This window comes from Sus scrofa, chromosome 13 (genome assembly GCF_000003025.6).
Source record: "Sus scrofa isolate TJ Tabasco breed Duroc chromosome 13, Sscrofa11.1, whole genome shotgun sequence".
Classification (NCBI taxonomy): domain Eukaryota; kingdom Metazoa; phylum Chordata; class Mammalia; order Artiodactyla; family Suidae; genus Sus; species Sus scrofa.
In genome coordinates this window covers 34,998,535-35,019,276 of record NC_010455.5, presented here as the reverse complement: position 1 = coordinate 35,019,276, position 20,742 = coordinate 34,998,535, and the positions used below count along the sequence as shown (strand labels likewise).

Below are 20,742 nucleotides of genomic sequence, written 5' to 3'. Positions count from 1 at the left end.
GTGGGTTAAGGATCAGGCGTCACCATGAGCTGTGTTATAGGTCGCAGATGCAGCTCTCGGATCCCTCCTTGCTGTGGCTGTGGCGTAGGCCAGCAGCTACAGCTTCGATTAGAGCCCTAGCCTGGGAACCTCCAGATGCCGTGGGAGTGGCCCTAGAAAAGGCAAAAAGACAAAAAAAAAAAAAAAAAAAAAAAAAATTCCTATTAACCAAGAAGGCTTTTGGATAGCATTTAACCCTTTTATGTAATTGTAATTTCTTTCTTTTTTTCTTTTTTTTTTTTTTTTTTAGGGCTGCACCCATGGCATATGGAGATTCCCAGGCTAGGGGTTTAATCGGAGCTGTAGCTGCCAGCCACAGTAACGCGGGATACCAGCCACGTCTACGACCTACACCTGAGCTCACAGCAACGCTAGATCCTTAACCCACTGAGCAAGGCCAGGGGTCGAACCCACAACTTCCTGGTTGTCGGATTCGTTTCTGCTGTGCCACAGCAGGAACTCTTGTAATTGGAATTTCTTGTGGCTATCTTTAGGGAAAATTTCCCTCGATACAGTGTTTAATGTTCAACAAATGTACCACAATGTCTACTGGAATAATACTAACCATACACTGGTATTAAGTCGATCAGCAGGAAGATCAGGCACTGGAGAGCACCAACAAGAGGTGTGGGAGCAAAGACAGAGAGGGCTGAGAGGGTAGGTAAAGTGGAGAGGGATTAGAGGCCCTGGAAGAGGCAGAGTGCAGGTTCCAAGAAGTCAGAGTTAGGTAGGTGTAAGTAAATATATGCGTGTGTGGAGGGAGGCTCTGGAGAAAAAGTCCAGCAACTTGGTTTTCTTTTGTGAATCACGTTCAAAATGAACAAGAAGGGGATATGTTCACATGCATGTATAAAGGCAACTGGATTAAAATTTAAATAGTTTAAATTACGGGTTTTTTTGGGGGGGGAGTCGACTTGGGGCTTGGTTAATCAATCTAAGATGAGCCTTTGGCCAGGGTATTGATCCCAGCAAAGACGCCAAACGTCTAGGCTGAAAGGAATATATTTGTGTGCATAGTCAGATTGTTTACTCAATGACCTGCTTCAGAATAATCCAGGCTATTTGCCGATAATGCAAATTATTGCCCGCGATCTCAGAATAACTGAATTGGAATCTGAGGGTGGAATCCAGGAGTATTTTTAAATAAATTCTTCAGGGAATGAGTTTATCTTGGAGGAGAAAAAGTTTAGCCACAGATCTTCCCTGCTCCAACCCTCCCGACCTGGAACTCGGAGCCGGGGCGGGGCTCTCAACTGGGTTGTGGCAGCCCAGCTCACAGGGTTCCACCTGTGGTGGAGACCCGCGACCCCGCCCCCTCGCCGGCTGGATCCCCACCCCTGGGGGGGGGGGAGCTGAAGCAGCCAGAGCCCGCCCCAACGCTGGGCCTGGCCAATCAGACGCTGCGATCTCAGACGTCGGGTTACGCGCCGCGCCGAGTCCGCGGCGGGGCGTAGGTACCGGCTCCCAGCTTTGGAGTCTGGGTTGGGCGTCGCGGACCCCGCAGGCAGCGAGGCCGGGCGGGCGGGCTGCGGCGCCCTGCGCCCCTCGCCAGGGTCGCCATGCAGGGCCCTGCCGGGAACACGAGCCGCGCACTGCCAGGCGGGCCGCCCTCCACCGTCGCGTCCGGGGCGGGCCGCTGCGAGAGCGGCGCACTCATGCACAGTTTCGGCATTTTCCTGCAGGGGCTGCTCGGCGTCGTGGCCTTCAGCACGTTGTTGCGTGAGTCCGGGACCCCCGCCCCTCCTCAGACCCTGCGCCGCGAGCCGCGGGTTCAGCCCGGCCTCGGGGGCGTTCCTGCCTGAGGATTTCAGGCCTTGGGGTCCTGGGCCCTTGGTGGAGGTGCCCTCTTCCCGCGAGCCCAAGGCTGGGCATTCCCAGGCGAAGGGGAGCTCTTGCCCCCGACCCAGGTCCTGAGTCCCTCGCCTTATCGCAGCAGCCTCTAGCCAGAGGTGACCCCCTCAACCGTGTCAGTGCGAATTAAAGCTACTCCAATTTCCAGCCTGCGGCCATGACCCCCGGGTGGCATATTCCTTTCTGCCCCCTCTTATAGGTTCATCTTAGCCTCTCCTTCGCGCTTTGAATCCTCATCCCTAAATCTCCAGTCTGATAATGAGTCTTTTCCTTCACCTTCACTTCTCCAAGACTTAATCTCTCCGGTTTGCACCTGGTGGGCCCCTGGCTTGTTAGGCCCCCCGCAATCCGTTTCCAGAAGGGCTCTCGCCCCCTCCCGGCCCCTGTCACCGAGATTAATTTTCTGTTTCTGTCAGAGTAGGACTCACCCATACTGCCTTCTTCCCCACATCTCCTTTTTCCTCTCCTTTCCCTGAAGAGGCCCACCTGTTTCATATATGTCCCAAGCTTTGCTAATTAAGTTACATCTCAAGTCTCCCCTGGCTCTTCTCTCTCCCAATCCACCTTTATTTGCATTTCAAGTATCCTTCCTTTCCTAGAGACCTGGGCAACTTAGGAGCTTAATGGAGAAACAGATTCAGGGTCTGAGGAGGTCTTGGAATCCCTGTGCTAAGTCACCAGGGGACCTTCCTTCAGAGTTTCGTGAGGGGGAAGAAAGTCCCAGATTGCCTTTGGAAAACTAGAAGTTCCAGCATGTCATGTATGCCATGTGGTGAGGGATTATATTGTTTTCTTAATGCATATCCTTTATTAAAGTAACAAGAAGTCTAGTGCCCTTATGATTGCATTTTTGAGGAAGGAGGGGTCATAAATATTTACAGAAGCATTAATTCCAAAATGACTTGTTCTCAAAACTTCCCCACTGTGTTCACGTGGGCAGAGTGGGAAGTTCCTGCAGAAAGTATGCTCCTTGGCATCTGGGAAGGATTCTGGTGGTGTGTGCTTGTGTCATGTAGCGTCCAGTTGCCAGAGTTGCAGCTTTGCTTGTTTATGATGCAGGGTTTATTTGGGTGAATTCTCCCAGGCTTTAGATAACCCTGAAGAGACTGGGGTTTTTTGTTTGTTTGTTTTGTTTTTTGTCTTTTTAGAGCCACACCTGCAGCATATGGAGGTTCCCAGGCTAGGGGTTGAATCGGAGCTGCAGCCACTGGCCTACACAACAGCCCCAGGAGCACCAGATCCTTAACGCACTGAGCTAGGCCAGGGATCGAACCCACATCTTCATGGTTACTAGTTAACCACTGAGCCACGACAGGAACTCTTGAAGAGGCTCTTCTTCTTTTTTTTTTTTTTTTTTTTTTTGTCTTTTTGCCATTTCTTGGGCCGCTCCCGCGACATGTGGAGGTTCCCAGGCTAGGGGTCTAATCAGAGCTGTAGCTACCGGCCTACGCCAGAGCCACAGCAATGCGGGATCCGAGCCACATCTGCAATCTACACCACAGCTCATGGCAACGCCGGATCATTAACCCACTGAGCAAGGCCAGGGATCGAACCCGCAACCTCATGGTTCCTAGTCGGATTTGCTAACCACTGCACCACAATGGGAACTCCTGAAGAGGCTGTTCTTGAACACCACTTTTTTTTTTTCTGGTCGTCCGGCCTTCATAAGTCTTGCAGCAAGTCCCAGACTGTATATGTTTGCTACTCTTTCTCTGCTTTTCAGTCTCTACTTGTCTTGCTGTTTTCCCTGTTGAACAAATAGCCACTTGTTCCCACAGTAATAATTTCTGATGACTTAGCCAAAATCAGCTGTTGACTTGGGCACATGAATTGTATATATGTGCGTTTAAGACATTGTACGTGGGTCTGCACTCCCCTTTCCACTTCTTTCTGCTCCTGCTGGCCTTCCTTTCTCTCTGAAGGAACTCCAGGCTTAGGTTTTATGTTGTTCCCTAACCTAAGATTTCTTAGCAGAGCCCTGGCTGTTTTCATGGGATTAATTGATGCTGATGGTCCCACTTGTTCCCCCGGATTTGATACTTGCGACTCACAGAGGGAAATGTGATTATGACAGGGCAGAGTTGCTCAGAGCTGAGAAGTGTGCAGGGTTGAATGTGTTCAGAGTACCGGTGCTGGCCCTGCAGGTCTTGAGGGACACAGTCACTTATTTACTTAATCTTTAGTGAGCACAAGTGCAAATCCCACTGTAGTTGGTATTTTCTCTATACAAAGGTGGGACTAGGAAGCAGTGTCTCACTCAGTGTTAGGCTAGACATGGAGAGAGCTTGTGGTAATGGGTTCTGGGACAATGAAGAATAGGGGTGATGAGGGGAAGAGCTGGAAAGGCTAGAATGTGTCTTCCCTTGCCATAGGCATGGACATGAATCGAGAGCCCTATTCCCCCACCTACAAGCAGATGGCTGCCCAAAGAGAGTCTCACTGACTGGGACCAAGGGAAGGACCTTTCTTATCTCAGACTTGTTGCTTCTATTGAAGTAGAACTGTGGAGCTTTTCCATTTTGCAAGGCTGGGAAGGGGAGGAAATCTCTTAAGGAGTTTACATTTTGGAATGGACTTTGCTGGGAAAAAGGAAAGGGGGTGGAGCTGATCTCAAGGAAGTGCACCTGCAAGCTGCTCGGCAGTCTTCTTGGTGCAGCGGCCCATTCCTCGTTTTGCCATAGCTGCTGTCAGAAGTGGAGCCTCCCATGATAAGACTGCTCATCTTGCAGCCCTTCAGGGAGGTCTGGTTTGTTAAGATGAGGCCACTCCATCCTTTATCAATTCCATCATTGGTTTCTTCAAACATATTTTAAATACCAACCATCTCTCCAGAGCAGTTGAAACTAACAGTCCCTGTCCTCTTTGGAGTCACAGTTTTTCCCTCTGGGTGCTATTGTCCCACTGGGCAGTGGGCTCAGACACTTCTGAAACTTCCCCAGTTTGGGGAGGGTACTAATCTCTTCCTCTTAGACTAGCTCTATTCAATAAAGTGGTCTCTTCTCTGCCAGACAGGCTATCTGGTACTTTCATCACTTCACATTCTGATTTCAGTGAATCCTCAGACGACTGTCTTTTTCTTTTTCTTCCCAGAAAATCACTTTTTCCTCCATTTATAGTTTGTTGTGTTTTTTACTTGGAGGTAAATGTTACCTAGCGGAAGCCTCTCATATATCTTAGATCTCAGGAGAGGATTTTGATTCTCATGGGGATTTCTCATCCTGGTCCTTGGCTCACTGTATGGGGATCTTCAGGTGCCTCAGTCCAGGCACTTGAGAGTTGGTATTTCCAGTTGATACATGTAGCTGATTCTTCAAGCTACATAAACATACTATTATAGGCCACCATCTGCCTGTAATAAGCCTGTTCCAGTGTCAGCATCACCTTGTTCAACTTTCCAGAGGCTTCAGCCAAGGTACCCTCTGTGTGCAAGGAAAGCTGAACAAACTCAGAGGCAAGCTTAGAAAGGAACATCCCCCTCTGGGTTTTCTGGAATGTCACTGAAAGGCTCTAAGTGTCTGAGTAGAAAGAAGTACATTAAATGAGGGACCTTTGTCATGATCTAACTGCCAAGCAATACCTCCAGTTTGGGTGGTTTTATCTATAGTCTGGGACTCAATGAAGTCCCAGAGGAAAAGAGCCGAGCAGGTCTGGAGATCATAAATTGTTCTAGCACAGGGCAGTGGCCTGCCTGTCAGCCGAAGGTCAGTATTGACCAGTGTGTGTGTTGGTGTTTGTGGATACTCTCAAAACCCATATAGGCAAAGCAAACTGAAGCCTCCTTCAGCATGAACCATCAGAGTCCTAGGCTAAAGTGTAGACCGAATTGGCTTTTACCAAAGCAAGCAATTTGAGAGGTTAAATAAATCTACCTGCCTACTGTCACATTACAGATTTGGGGGCTAGCCAGCTGGGAGAAGTCAGTGGTTTACAGGAACGTGCTGGTGTTGAGAAATGATAGATAGCTCTTTTCCTGAGGCCCAAAGTAACATCACAGGCCAGTCTACCCAGATTTGAAATATTAATCTCAAGTAAGAGTTCCTGCTGTTTTTATGGCATGGTGAACTGGCCTCCCTGTGTATTCTATACAGACGTCCTCATGTTGGGACGACTTTTCCTGGGATCACCTCTCCCCACTCCATCTCAGTTTTTATCTTGAAAAATGTCACATGTAAAGAAAAGATGAAAAATAATTCAATGAATGCCCATCTGCCCTCTACCTAGATTCATAAATTGTTCACACTTTGCTGCATTTACTTTATCTCTTTATACTTTTTTTTTTTTCTGGCTGATCCATTTGAAGGTAAGTTACAGCCAGCATCATACTTTCTCCCTAAAAACTTCAATTGAGTCTCCTAAGAATAAGGACAGTTTTCTCCAGTTTCATGATCATACCTATGAAAACGTATATTTCCACGGTGTCATGTAATATCCAGTCCATATTCACACTTCCCCAGATGTCACAGGTCTCTTATAGCTGGAGTTCTGAAAAACTGCGATCCAGTCAGTGTCCATACATTGCATTTGGTTATGTTTTTAAGTCATTTATGTACCCTAGAGAATCTGCCCTACACACATGCGCACGTGCACACACACACACAGAGTTGTGTGTTTTTGTTTTTGTTTTTGTTTTTCCTTAACTGCCATTGCATTTGAAGAAGTCCTGGCCAGTTGTCATGTGTTGTGTACCACCTTCGGGTCTTGTCTGGGTACTACCTTGTTGTGGTGTTTGGGCAGTTTCACTGACCTCTCTGTTTCCTGAGTTTGGTCTGGAGTTGCTGTTGGATTTCATTGAATGCTCTGTGACTGGTGCTCTGCGCTTCATATTACATCTCACCAGGCAGCACATGACATCAGGCAGTCCCTCTATTAGTGATAATATGGTTGGTTACTGGGCAAAGAGCTCCAAAGATCTCCAGCTTCCTCCTTTATAAAGGTACATTTTCCTCTTTGCAATTACTAAATGATCTCTGTAGTGATGATACTTGAGATCCTGTGACTATTCAATTCCCCAGTGACTTTTCACTCCTGGTTAAATAATGAAACCCAGTGATGGGTTTTAGAAATGAAGCTGGAGCTCATGAGTGAAGGCGCTGTCTCTGGACCTGGTACCCAACACACAATAAATGTTACTTCCCTTTCCTCCCCTGGAGTGCCAGCCAGGGCACAGGAAGAACATGTCTTTCTGTCCCAGGCTGGTATTATGCCCACGGGGAAGGGAGTTTGGCCAACATTAGCATGATGGCTGGTTGGTTGGGGAGGTGTGTTTATTTTTAGAAAGTTTTCTAAATGCTGCTTTGTCTGGTAGCATTTATCCATAATGGTGATTGACTCCTTTATGTGTAATAAAACATCACTAATTTGGATTAAAATCAGGGCAAGAAGGAGTTGTCTGAATTAGGGAATTGTCTGAGTTGTAGAGTTATATAATAAAATGCATTTTTTAGACTTAGACCTCCATTTGGCAAATATTGCCCTATAGGGGCCTGTCAAGCTTCTACTGCTTTAATGGTCTGTTTAAAATTCTTTACATTTAGTATAATAATTGTATGAAGATGAAGTCTTGTTGAAATTTTGTAAGTGGTTGAAAAATAGCAACATCCCTGGTGCTGGAACAGATGTGACCTGGCTTTCATTTCTGTTCCTGCCATGTACTGCCCTTGAGCAACCCCCGTATTTCTTAAAGCTTTGATTTCCTCCCCAGCAGGATGAGGATGATGGTTTTTCTGGAACTGTGAAGTTTGGAAAGACTGTAAGGAAGCTGGCTCAGTGTCAGGCACATGTTGGGCCCTCCATAGTGGAGGAGGGGGAAAGGCAGATGCCATCAGCCTCATTGTGGTGACTCTGTTTGCATTCATGTGTTCAGGTGAAGAACATCTCACAAGTGCTGGAGTAACTTGTTTTCTGAATTAGGTTAAACATTGCCATTTCTGTCTTGTTTACTCAGTATCTCTACCTTTAACCTTCTTCTGTTAGATTGCATATTAGTAAAAAACTATAACCCAGCAAGCACAACCATTGTCAATTCCAAGTTAGTATGCCCCCAGACCAGGTGGTTTTGGTGTAGGTGGTAATCCCTTTCCTTCACTTGACCCTTTCTTGTGTTTTCACCTACAGTCTCACATGGGCCTTGAGAGGGCAGCGGGTAGACTGGGGCAGCCCATTTACAGGTGGTTGAACTGTGTCCGAGTCCCTGGCTTCATCAGCCCCAGGCCCCATGGTAGCAGGTGGGGGCACTTGGCCACTAAAGCTGGCTTTGCTGCAGCTGGCTTTTTTATTGAGTCCCCAGTGTGCTAGCTCTTGTGCTTTTAGTACTTGATGTGCCTCACAGAAATGTGGAATAGGGTGATTTTCATGTTACAAACAAGGACGGTGAGCAGGGGAAGTGTGTAGCACCAGGTCCCAGTCAGTAGCTGCAGAGCTGAGATGTGAGCCAGGTCCCTCAGACCCCAAATGCTCTCAGCCTCTTCCCCTGGTGCCGTTTTTCACCCCCTCCTTTCCACACAGGTGCGCTTCTGACTACTCTCTATCCCCGGCCACCTCACCTCATTTTCTTCTTATTTGGACCAGCCTGAGTTTCTTAATAATTACATTTTATGTTCAAAGTAGTATCTGGAACTTCAGACTGTTTTGTGGCTATTGATAACATTAACCATATGAATTGTGGATGAACTACCGGTTATTTTATGGATGTATGAGTTACAGCTTGCATTTGCTTTTCAGGCCCGGCTGAGTAAGGATGGTGATTCCACTCTGGGACCAAGGTCCAGACTCTGAGGCAGGGCCTTGGGGGAAGCGTACATGGTCCATCCTGTAACTGGGGAAGAGGGATTTCCAGGGCCCTTGGTGATTTCAGGTTACCTGCAGGTTTACAGATTTGTTTCCCTGGTGCTTTGTGCTTTATGACTATAAGGAAAATAGTTAATGTTAAGAGTTAGGGATGGCCCTTAAGAGTTATCCTTTTCTTCATGGCATCTGTAGAAGAGGTCTGTGCATCTCTTGCATCACTCCAGTGCTAGGAAGTTATCCATTTAACTCAGGGTTTTTCAACTTGGCACCATTGACATTTTGGGCCAGATAACTCTTTGCTGTGTGCCCTTTCCTGTGCATTATAGGATGTTTAGCAGCATACCTAGCCTCAATCCACTGGACATCAGTAGCTCCTTCACCCCCACTCCCATAGTGACAACTCAGAATATCTCCAGACATTGCCTGAAGTCCCCTGGGGGGCAGAATCACCCATTGGGAACTTTATTTATTCAGTTTGTGGATTACTTAGCAGACTGTCATATGAGCCCTAACAAAACAGATCTGCTAAGGACCTGAGCACCAAGTACAGTGCCGGGCTGCCTTGACAAGGGAGAGCTGGGACCCAGTCCTCTGTCCTTGAGGGGCTGGCACATCATTACAGTGCAGTGTGAAGAGGTCAGTAGACGTTTGAACAGACTGGAGAGGAGGGATTCTGCCAGGAGACCTCAGAAAGAGACCACAAGGAAGCCCTGCTTCATTACAACACTGGAGGTGGAGGAGACACCAAGGGCTCTCAGTACAGAGGGAGTGGTGAGGGCAGGGGTCCAAGTGGGAGATCATGGACATGGCCATCAGTTCTGGGGGATGGAGATGGGGCGGCAGAGGCTCCCAGAAAAACAGCCAGTTCCAGAGAGCCACCTTGACTCAATTCAGGCCTGTTTTCTACACCTTACACTTAAAAGGATGGTGAATTACATTATTGGGTGGTTAAGTCAAGTTCTGCGTTTACCTCATGCTTCTTTTGGATTGTTTCTCTGAGACTCTTTGCTTTAAAACCGTGTAAGCACATCCCAGACCTCATGGGTTCCCCTTGGGGGAGGTCTCCTGTTTGTGTCTTTGGGGCTGTAGGAGAAGAAACGAGGACCCAGTGACCTTCTCCCAGCCCCCGTCCGATTGGCCGTGGATCCTGAGATAGATGGCATGATAATGTGGGCAGATCCGCTGGACCCGCTCCATGCCAGGCACTGCGGATTAGCCTAGTTAGTCCTCACAGCCACCCTGAAAAGTAGGTGCTAATATTGTCTCCATCTCATAGGTAAGGAAACTGAGTCACAGGGAAGTTAAGTAACCTGCCCAGGGTCACACAGCCAATGAGTGGTAGAGCTAGGCCTTCTGGTTCTGGAGACCTTGCTTTAGACTAATGCAGCAAGCTACTCATTATTAACAGGCTTCTGTTGACTGTCCACCACACTCCACACGGGTGTAGACAAAGTAGATATGCTTCCACCTGTAGCTCTTTGGTTCAGCCTCAGTTGTGGACAGCTGTCAGGTGTGGTCGCAGAGACTAAGGCAGGTTGGGGGGATCCTGGGAACCTCTGGCCCCTCTGAGTGCAGCCCCAGCTGTGGTGGGCTTGGGCTTGGCTAAAGAACCTCTTCTATGAGAACTCCAGCCCTCTGCATGGTCTAGTCTGCACTATAACAGCGAGGTTGTCAGCCCTTGAAACTGCCTTTCCCCCTGGGAGAAAAAGACTTTCCCTTGAGTTACTGAAGCCTTGTCTTATCTGACCTGGTCTCCCCCTTTTCCTTTGATTAATGTGTCCTCTTCATTCCAAAGGAGCTGCCTTGAATGAGGAGGAGGCTGGAGCAGGCGAGTCTGATGTGGTGTGGGGTGTTGGGACAGTCAGGAAAGGGATATTGGGGAAGAAAGGTTTGTTCAGCTGACTGGGGCACTCAGCTAGTGTTTTCCTTGGGCTCTAAAATTTCTTTTAAAACTTGGTGTCAGGTATTTGTGGCTTCTCCTATCACCAGCAAGTGATCGGCGTCAGGTCTTTCATGCTTTTCCTTTATTTTCCTTTCACAGACCAAGTTGTATGCACAGTAGGTTAGGACATATGCAGCATCAATGTTGTGTTTTTTATACATTCACTTTTCTCAAAATGCTTTACCCACCCCCACCCCACCCCACCCCAACTTTTGTTCTAGCCCATGGGCTTTTCTTAATCGCATCAGTGTTCTTCATAGGCTTTTTTGTTTTCTTAGAAGATGTTTTCACTTAACATAAAAAACGATGTAGAAGGATAAGACGGTGACAACACCTGGTTAAATGACACAAGTCAGCCTCCAGCCTTGCAGGAAGAGTTGAACAGCGGCGGGATGTAGCACGCTTCTTGCCAGTCTTGGCCCAGGTGGCATCAGAGCGTGAGGGTAGGTTTTCTAACTGCGTAGCGAGTTTAGGGCTAACATACAGGCAGGTGGTTCCAGCAAGCCTGGCTGCCTGCCCCTGTGTGTGTCCCTTGACTGTGTGTGCAGCACACATGCATCTGCTCCTCCCCAGCAGGGTTTTGCTGTGGGGTTTCCAGGCAGCAGTGTCGAAGACTGCAGGTCTGCTATTTCTACTGCTGCCCTACCCTCAGGCTTGGCCCTGGAACCACCCAGAATTTAGAAGCACAGGAAAGGCTGGTGACAAGGGACAGTGTTGGGGTTTTGCTTACACAGTATAGGGAGACTTAAATGAATGTGTAGTTTATGTCAAGAGCCTAGCTTTTATCATTCTGTCTTCAGATTTCTCTGAGAAATCTCATCAGTTACTAACAACAAAAAAAAAAAAATCCAACTCTGTTACATGAAATCAAACAAGAATGTTAAATTGTCTCTTAGACTGCTTAGCAGATTACATATTTGTTTTTGTTTTTCTCAACCCATGTTTAAGTAAATAATTTACTAATATGCTAAATAGGGGGAAAGTCTGCAGAGAAACAACCAACACTGTAGTCTTGCTAAGAACCTGCCTGAGTCTGAGGGACAGATCTGCTGCAGATGGAACAGTGTCCTGATGCAGCTATTTTATAGCAATCTTGTTCTCCCAGCAGTGGAGATTCTTGGGCTGGGCCAGTGTGGACACGGCTCAGGCTGAATTTTGGTCATTGGTCATGTGAGGCACGAGGGAGAGGAGAGGAAGGGTGGGGGCATGCATCTGACCTTGCTCATGGAGGTGAACTACTGAACCGTACAGGAGCTCCTGGGTTCTTGCCATAGCTGCCAGTGGTGTTATGTAGTGAGTTCTTTGCCTGGGACTAAGGTGGTGTTCTGGCATCTTGATGAACAGCCAGGCCTCTGGACCTGGTGCCCACATCCTTCTTTTCTGAGCTCTTTCTTTGCTGGGGACATTGCAGCCAGGTGGTCCAGGCCAAGGAGAACAGTTGTGATACCAGGTGCTAGGTTGCAGCAAGACACCACCTGCTGTTCTTCTCTTGAACCCCATATTTGTCAGACCCGTTCCTGCCTCCTTCCCTTTCGCACAGTCCTCTTTCCCTTAAATGCTTTTCTCCTTTCTCCCCACCTCACCACATCCTAATGACCTTGCGCATACTGCTCTCCTCTGAAGTTGTATGACATACAATCTGCAGTGTACAGGGTTAGGGCTCTAGGTGGCTCTGCCTCTCACTGGGCTAGGCTGGCTTGGCTGCCAGGCTGGTGCTCGTTCTGCGGGTGGGTGCTCAAGGCCAAGGCATCAGCTTGCTCCCTACAGGGAAGCTGAGCAGTCAGAGCAACAAGACTTAGGAGGTGGGAGAGACCGGAGATCTTTCTCTTCTCTAATCACTGCATCATTCAGGATGCATTTTCTAAGTGTTCTCTTTTTAACCATAATGCAGTTATCAAAACTTGGGAAATTTGGGAGTTCCCATCATGGTGCAGGGAAAGCGAATCCGACTAGGAACCGTGAGATTGCGGATTTGATCCCTGCCCTCGCTTAGTGGGTTAAGTAAGTATCTGGCGTTGCCATGAGCCGTGGTATAGGTCTCGGATTCAGCTTGGATCTGGCATTGGTGGCTGTGGCGTAGGCCAGCAGTTGTAGCTCTTATTGGACCCCTAGCCTGGGAACCTCCATATGCCGTGGGTAAAGCCCTAAAAAAAAAAAAAAAAAAAAAAAAAAGCAAAAAACACTCAGGAAATTTAACATTACTGTATTATTATCAATCCACAGTCCATATTCATACTTCATCAGTTGCCTGAATACTGTCTTCAGAGCTATTTTTTGCTGGTCTAGGGTCATACTTTGCATTCATTTGTCCCATCTCTTTAGTCTGGGACAGTTCTTCAGCCTTGCTTTGTCTTCTTAGCCTGGATGCTTTTGAAGAGTACAAGTCAGTGACTTCGTACAGTGCCCTGTGCTGGTTTGCTTAGTGTTTTCTCATGGTTATATCCAGGTCATGTGAGTCTGGTGGGGATGGTGCATCAGTGATGCCGTGACCACCTCAGTGTGTCAGACCCTCAGGCAGCTGATGTTGGTTTATCCCAGTATCAAAGTTCTCTGATGACGTGGTTAAGGTGGGTCCTCCAGGTCTCTCCACTATGAAGGTAACATTTTCCCATTTGTAATTAATAAGTAAATTGTGGGGAGATATTTTGAGGCCGTATAAATGTAGGATCTGCTTTCAGTCTTCCTTATAAAGCCTCCCCTGTTTGGGGGTCAAGGCCACAGATTCTGAAGGTGTTTGGGCCGGTTTTGGATCTGGTGACAATACTGAGTCATATTTGTAGAGTGCTCATTATGTGTCAAGCTCTTTAATGCCTTATTTATGTCTCACATTAGCCACATGGTATTATCCTATTTTATGTTGGAGAAACTGAGGCACAGAGAGGTTAAGTGAGTTGTCTAAGGTTGTGGCTACCACTAAGTGTAATAGTGAAATTCAAACCCAGTAGGTGCCACTCTGTGCTGAGGTTTTCCACTGCTGTGTGTAGTGTTCACATGCAGTTCGTGATACCAGAACAATGCTCCTCTAACCTCTATAGGCTTCCTGTCTTCTCTATATATGGAGTCTTCTAACATCATTTGGTTCTCATTATCCCTCATCCTGGTATTTCACTAAGAGCATCATTGCAATCATTTTTTCTAGGCATGCTGTGTGGACCAGGAAAAAGCCAAAGGCTTTTCATTTTGAGATTGGAATCTACTAAGACTTGTCATCAAAGCCACATGAATCTTTCCTATCTGGATAAATTTAATACATGAGTCTGTGCAAAAGTAGATGAAGAGGCATTTGCCTGTGAAGTGGCCATTGATGTCGAACTTGCCCCTTTTCTATAAGCAATCAGAAAGCAGACCAAAATATTATAAAACAACTGTTTGCAGAAACCAGACAGCAGGCAGCTCAGGATTCTGGAGAGGAGGGAAATAGTGAAGTGAGCCCTCTGGTCTTCCCCAGACTTTCTGCTGGAGGGAGTTTCCAGATCTTAGATTGGTGAAGAGCAGCTCAAATAGGACCCTGCAGCCTTGCTGAGTTGAGAAGACAAAGTTGAGGCCAGAGCAGTTGGAATTTTTAGGGACAATATGCAGAAAAAAGAGCAATGTAAAGGAAAAGCTCAAGATGTGTGTTCAGGGGGGCTCCCAAAATCCTTTCCTAGACATTAATCTGCTTACATACATGAAACTCAGGAGGCAAAGGGAGGAACAGTGCTGGGAAGCTATGGGCTGGACAATTTAGGACAGGGAGAGGATTTTCTTTCCAGTTAGAGTGAGAGACTATTAAACACTAGAGGCATTCAGTAGACACCTCAGAAGAATCTCATGCCTATCTAGCCTTAGAAAAAAGAGTACATAATTTAAAAACAAGCCTTGATACCATATACAGAAATTGAGTAGAAATATATCACAGATCTAGATGTAGAAGTGAAAACTGTAACACTTCCGGAAGAAAACATAAGAGAAAATCTTTGTGACTTTGGGATAGGCAAAGAGTTTTTAGGATAGAAAAGGCTTGAACCATTAAAAAAAAAAAAAAAAGATGAATTGGACTTCATCTAAATTAAGTATTTCTGACATTCAAAACACACTGTAATGAAAATGAAAAGGTAAGCCACAGGAGTTCCCATTGTGGCTCAGGGGAAACAACCCGACTAGTATCCATGAGGATGCGAGTTCGATTCCTGGCCTCACTTGGTGGGTTAAGGATCTGGTGTTGCCGTGAGCTGTGGTGTAGGTTTGCAGACGCAGATCAGATGCTGCGTGGCTGTGGCTGTGGCTAGGCCAGCAGCTGCAGCTCCAATTCAACCCCTAGCTTGAGAACTTTTGTATGCTGCAGTTTTGGCCCCAAAAAGGAAAAAAAAGGTAAGCCACAGACTAGGAGAATATATTTGCAATGTGAATATCTGACAAAGCACTTGGATCCAGGATACATACAGAATTCTTACAATTCAGTAAAAAGACAAACAGTGTCGTTAAAAATAGGCAAAGAAAATGAATGGATAATTCTCTAAAGAAGATAGGCATATGGCCAGCAAGGCCATGAAAAGATGTTCAGTATCATTAGTCATTAAGAAAATGCAAATTAAACAATGGTGAGATACTACTTTACACCCTCAAGAATGACTAAAATTTAAAAGACTGACAGTACCAAAAGTTAAAGAGTGTCAACTTTGGACCTCTTAGAGTACTGCTAGCAGAAATGTAAAGTGGTACAACCACTTTGGTAAACAAAGTTTCTTATAAAGAAAATTACGCACTGGAGTTCCCGTCATGGTGCAGTGGTTAACGAATCCCACTAAGAACCATGAGGTTGTGGGTTCGATCCCTGGCCTTGCTCAGTGGGTTAAGGATCCAGCATTGCCGTCAGTTGTAGTATAGGTCACAGATGTGGCTTGGATCCCAAGTTGCTGTGGCTGGGGCATAGGCCAGCTGTTGTAGCTCCAATTTGACCCTTGGCCTGGAAGCCTCCATGTGCCACGGGTTTGGCCCTAAAAAAGGACAAAAGACAAAAAAAAAAAAAACAAAACGCAAATTTACACTTAACATACAACCCAGCAGTTTCACTCCTAATTGTTTATATAAGAGAAAAGAAATGGACACAAAAGGACTTTCATAGCAACTTTATTCATAATTGCCCCAAACTGGAAACAATCCAAATGTCCATCAACACATGAGTGAATAAACAAATTGTGTATTTGTACAATGGAATACATGTCAGCACCTAATAAGAATGAACTACTGATACATACAACAGCATGGTTGTGTATGTTGAGCAAAAGAACCCAGAATACATCCTATATGACTCTGTTTATGTGAAGTTCTAGACCAAGATATCTAGTCTATAGTGAAAGAAGATTGGAGTGGTAGGGTTGGGACCAACTACAAAGGGACATAAGAGTTTTTGGGGTAATGGGAATTACTGTACCCTGATTGAGTAAGGATTACATCAGTGTACACATTTTTCAAAACTCATTGAACTCTATACGTAATACGGGTGCATTTCTGGTATGTAAGATATACCTCAAAATTGATTTAGAAGAGAAAGAAAAAAAAGTCTTGAAATTGTCAAGGTGCTCAACAGACTACTTATCCAAACAAACTTAAGTACTCATTAGAGGAAGACTACAAAATCCAAGTATTTAACAATGTAGCAATCACAATGTATAGCCTCTAATCAAAAACTGCTAGACTTGTGCAGAAGCAAGAAATCATAACCTATAATCAGGAGAAAAGTCAGTCTGTATAAGTAAACAGAGCGAGTTCCCATCATGGTTCAGCAGTAACAAACCTGATAGTATCCATGAGGTCTCTGGTTTCATCCCTGGCCTCACTCAGTGGGTTAAGGATCCCACCTTGCCATGAGCTGTGGTATAAGTCACAGATGCAGCTGGGATTCCATGTTGCTGTGGCTGTGCTGTAGGCCAACAGGTATAGCTCCAATTCAACCCCTGGCCCAGGAACTTCCATATGCTGCAGGTACAGCCCTAAAAAACAAAAATTGAATAAATAGACCAAGGCATTACAGAATGATAGAATCACCTGAAAAGGACTTTACGCCAGTGATATAAGTATGCTTCAAGTTTTCAAGAAAAACTGGATCATAATGAGGAACACAATGGAAGACACAAAAGTGAACCAGGTGAAATGTCTGGAACTGAAAATATTACTTCTGAAAAATGCACTGGGTGGACCTAACAGAAAATTAAATTCTGTAGAATAGATGAGTGAAATTGAAAATATAGCAACAGGAGTTCTCTTACGGTGCAGCAGGTTAAAGATCCAGTGTTGCCACTGCAGCAGCTTGGGTTTCTCCTGGGGCGTGAGTTCCATCCCTGGCCCAGGAACTTCCATGTGCTGCAGGTGCGGCCAAAAGAAAGAGGAAAAAATATAGCAACAGAAACTTTACAAATTGAAGCACAGAGCAAAGAAAGACCAAAACACCAAAGCGAGCCTCAGTGACACATGGGAAAATACCAAAGGTCCAACATGTAATTGGATTTCTAGAAGAGGGGAGAGAAAAAGGGCAGAAAAAAAAATAATTGAGGAGTTCCCATTGTGGCTCAGCAGAAACGAACCCAACTAGTATCCATGAGGATGAGGGTTCAATCCCGGGCCTCACTCAGTGGGTTAAGGATCTGGTGTTGCTGTGAGCTGTGGTGTAAGTCCCAGATGCAGCTTGGATCCGTCATTGCTGTGGTTTTGGCGTTGGCCAGCAGCTGCAGCTCCAATTCCGCTCCTAGCCTCGGAACTTCTGTACGCTGCAGGTTTGGCCCTTAAAAAAAAAGGAAAAAATTTAAAGAGCAATGATTAAACATTTTCCAAAGCTGATGAAAACTGTAAACTCATTGATCTATGCTCTAAGAAGCTTAATAAACCCCAAGCAGGATAAACACAAAGTGAATCACACTAAACCACATTATAATCAAATTGTTGAAAGGCAATGATAAAAAAAATCGTAAAATCTATGAGAGAGAAAAAGACATTATATACAGGGAAATAGACTTTTCATCAAATTATTCAAATCAGAAGACAATGCAACAACATCTTCAAAGTGCTAAAAATTAAAACCTGCCAATCTAGGATTCGACACCCAATGAGAAATATCTTTCATAAATGAAGGCAGGAAAAAAAATTGATGAACCTTACCCAGAGCAAGTGGCTCCAGTCTTTATATACTATTGTACCAACTTAGCTCCCTGAGCCCTTTTACAAGTTTTGTCATCTTTAGTTATAATCTCAAGAGTTAGTCTGATGGTAGCACAACACAAAGTTGGGGTGAAATTGAGTTGTTTTACTAACTTTAAGAATTACTTTCCCCATATGAACAAAAAGCAGTGCGGCAATGTGGCTTTGGGCTCTTAGAGGCCGTGCTAGGAAATCATATGATCCCAGTGCCGCCTGTTTGTCAGCTCCTCCATTCTCTCCTGCTCTGCTGAGGCATGCTCTTAAGTGCCAGGCCCTAAGCCCTGTGTGATCCCCTCCAGGCTCTCAGTTAGGTCCATGCTGCCCTTGTCAGTAGACCTCATTGCACTGATAGGATGCCCCCTTGTCTAGGTGAGTGAGAAACTGTATTGAGCCTGAAGCACCTTTCTGGTTGTCGAGGTAGAATAGGGGAAGGGAGAACTCCTGTGGTGATGGACAGAAATGCATCTAGTACCTTGTTCTTTTGCCTTGCCTTGGAGGGCTGTTAGCCACCTAGGTCAGCAGAGGGCATGAGTGTGTCAACTAAGACCCAGTTGAAAAGTAAAACAACAGCTTCTGGTTTCGCCTTGAAAGGTTCAGCCACTCCATGTTCAGTAAAAATTTCCTGAGACCTTAGAATGGCAAATGTGGCAGCCACCCTCCATGATGGACCCCGGTGGTCCCCTCTCCTGGGACCCTGGTGTAGTCCCCTCTCGCACTGTAGCAGGGTTAGTCTAAGTAACCAGTAGAATACAACAGAAGTGATGGTATCACTTCTGAGAGTAAGCTATTTTTTTTAAATTGTTTTGAAGTATAGTTGATTTACAATGTAATTTTGCTGTACAACACAGTGACTCAATTATACACATAAGTATCTATACATATTTTGGTCATATTCTTTTCCATTATGGTTTATCCTAGGAAATTGTATTTTAGTTCCCTGAGCTATTCAGTAGGAATTTGTAGTTTATCCATATGTAGTAGTTTGCCTCTGCTAATCGCAAACTCCCAGCCCTTCCCTCCCACCCTACCTCCCCCACAACAAGTCTGTTTTCTATATCTGGGAGTCTCTTTTTGTTTCCTAGACATGTTGATTTGTGTATAGCTTTTGGTATTTGTCTTTCTCTTTCTGACTTACCTTGCTTAGTATGATAATCTCTAGGTCCTTCCTTGTTGCTGCAGATGGCAGGTACCACATCTTCTTAATCCATTCATCTGCATTTCACAAGCTTTGCATTTTATACCAAGAGGCCAGGCCCAGTCAGTCCTGATGCTGGACTTGTTTTACAGGGGGTGAGGGTCAGCAGTGGCCCGGGTCCTGACCACCACTTGCCACCTGTGGGACTTCAGCAAGTGCCTTATCTGCACTGGAGAGTCATTTTCTTCATCTAAAGACCAGGGTAATACTCTCCACCTCCAGGGTGGATGTGAGGAGCGATGAGTTGGTTTATCTTGAGCCTTCAGGGTTCCCATGCTGATGATGACAGCTTAACTGATTGGGCTTTCTCAGAAACCTTCTAGGGACTCAGATGAGTAAGTCGTGCATGTTGGATATAGGTCGGGGAAGGCTGTTTCTCTTCAAAGGTGAGGCAGAGTGTGGTTTGAGACCCTGTTGGGTGTGACACTATCCTTGGCCATTTGCCCTCTCACAGCTTTCAGAGTGTTCACAAGGGCTGCTGGATGAGGGAGGTAGGGGGCTAGGTGGCTCTTTTTCCACTGCCAAGGAGTGGCACTGATATGTGACCTCTAGATGGTCAGAAGGCAAGTGGAGTCATTTTTACAAATAAAACACAGTACATTGGGGGGTTTCTAGTGAGATTCTTAGAGTTGAGTGACCTGGGTAAGTTAGTTGGCAGCTTTGTGTCCATTCCTTTGGCTTCGGTGTTTAAGCCTTGGTAGGTGGATGTATAGCTGCACCTCCACCCTCTCCTTCCAGGGTAATACTCAAAGCCCTCTTATCCAGCACAATCAGGATTAATTGTTGGTTAATTTTTAAAAGGCAGATAATCTGGGGAATCCTACAAATTATAAACTTACACAATAAACGTTTTAACTTCTGCCTGTGAGCATCAGGCGTGAGGGGAGCCCTGGGCCTGACGGGAGCAGAGTGGGACCTCTTTCCACCAGGGATGATAATTAGCACTGTGCTGATCCTGGCCCCTGGTTAGTGTGGACTCAATGGGCTCAAGTCCGTCTCTAGTGAGTCCTGCCTACTGGAAGCTTTTCTGTTGGAAGGAAATTTTCTGAATCAGTTAGATTTGAAGAAGGCTATAAATTACCTAATGTGGAGTTCCCGTTGTGACTCAGCAGATTCAGAACCAGACATAGTGTCCATGAGGATGCAGATTCAATCCTTGGCCTTGCTCAGTGGGTTAAGGATCTGGTGTTGTCATGAGTTGGGGTGTTGGTCGCGGATGGGGCTTGGATTTGGTATTGCTGTGGCTGCGATGTAGGCAGGCAGCTGTCGCTCCAATTCAGTTCCTAGCCTAGAAACTTCCACACGTCGTGGGTGTGACCCTAAAAAAAAAATAATAATAATAATAACATAAAACCACTTTACACTATGCTAGGCATTTGGTAAAGTCTCACTGAATAGCACCTGATAAAATAATTACTGTAGGGGTTCCCATTGTGGCTCAGTGCTAACAAACCGGACTAGTATCCATGAGGATGCGGGTTCAATCTCTGCCCTTGCTCTTTGGGTGAAGGATCCAGCATTGTCGTGAGCTGTGGTGTAGGTCACAGATGTGACTTGGATCTGGCAAGCCATGGCTCTAATGTAGGCTTCAGCTGCAGCTCTGATTTGACCCCTAGCCTAGGAACTTCCATATGCTGCAGGTACGGTCCTAAAAAGAAAATGGGCAAAAGATTTGGCTAGACATAGGTCCAAAGAAATTATCCAAAATGGCCATAAGCAAATGAAAAAATGCTCAGTATCATTAATTATTATGGGG

General features: G+C 45.8%; 1 protein-coding gene across 2 annotated transcripts in view; it reads left to right on the top strand.

Moving 5' to 3' along the window:
- The window catches only part of LOC100153598 (store-operated calcium entry regulator STIMATE), a 71,558-nt gene continuing 52,275 nt past the window's right edge, over nt 1,460-20,742 (top strand). The window contains exon 1 of one of the 2 annotated variants that reach the window (XM_021068950.1): nt 1,460-1,758. In XM_021068950.1, the coding sequence (XP_020924609.1) occupies nt 1,599-1,758 (160 nt within the window). In that variant the 5' untranslated portion in view covers nt 1,460-1,598. The remainder of the gene's footprint in view (nt 1,759-20,742) is intronic. The other variant, XM_021068951.1, reaches the window with a different exon arrangement.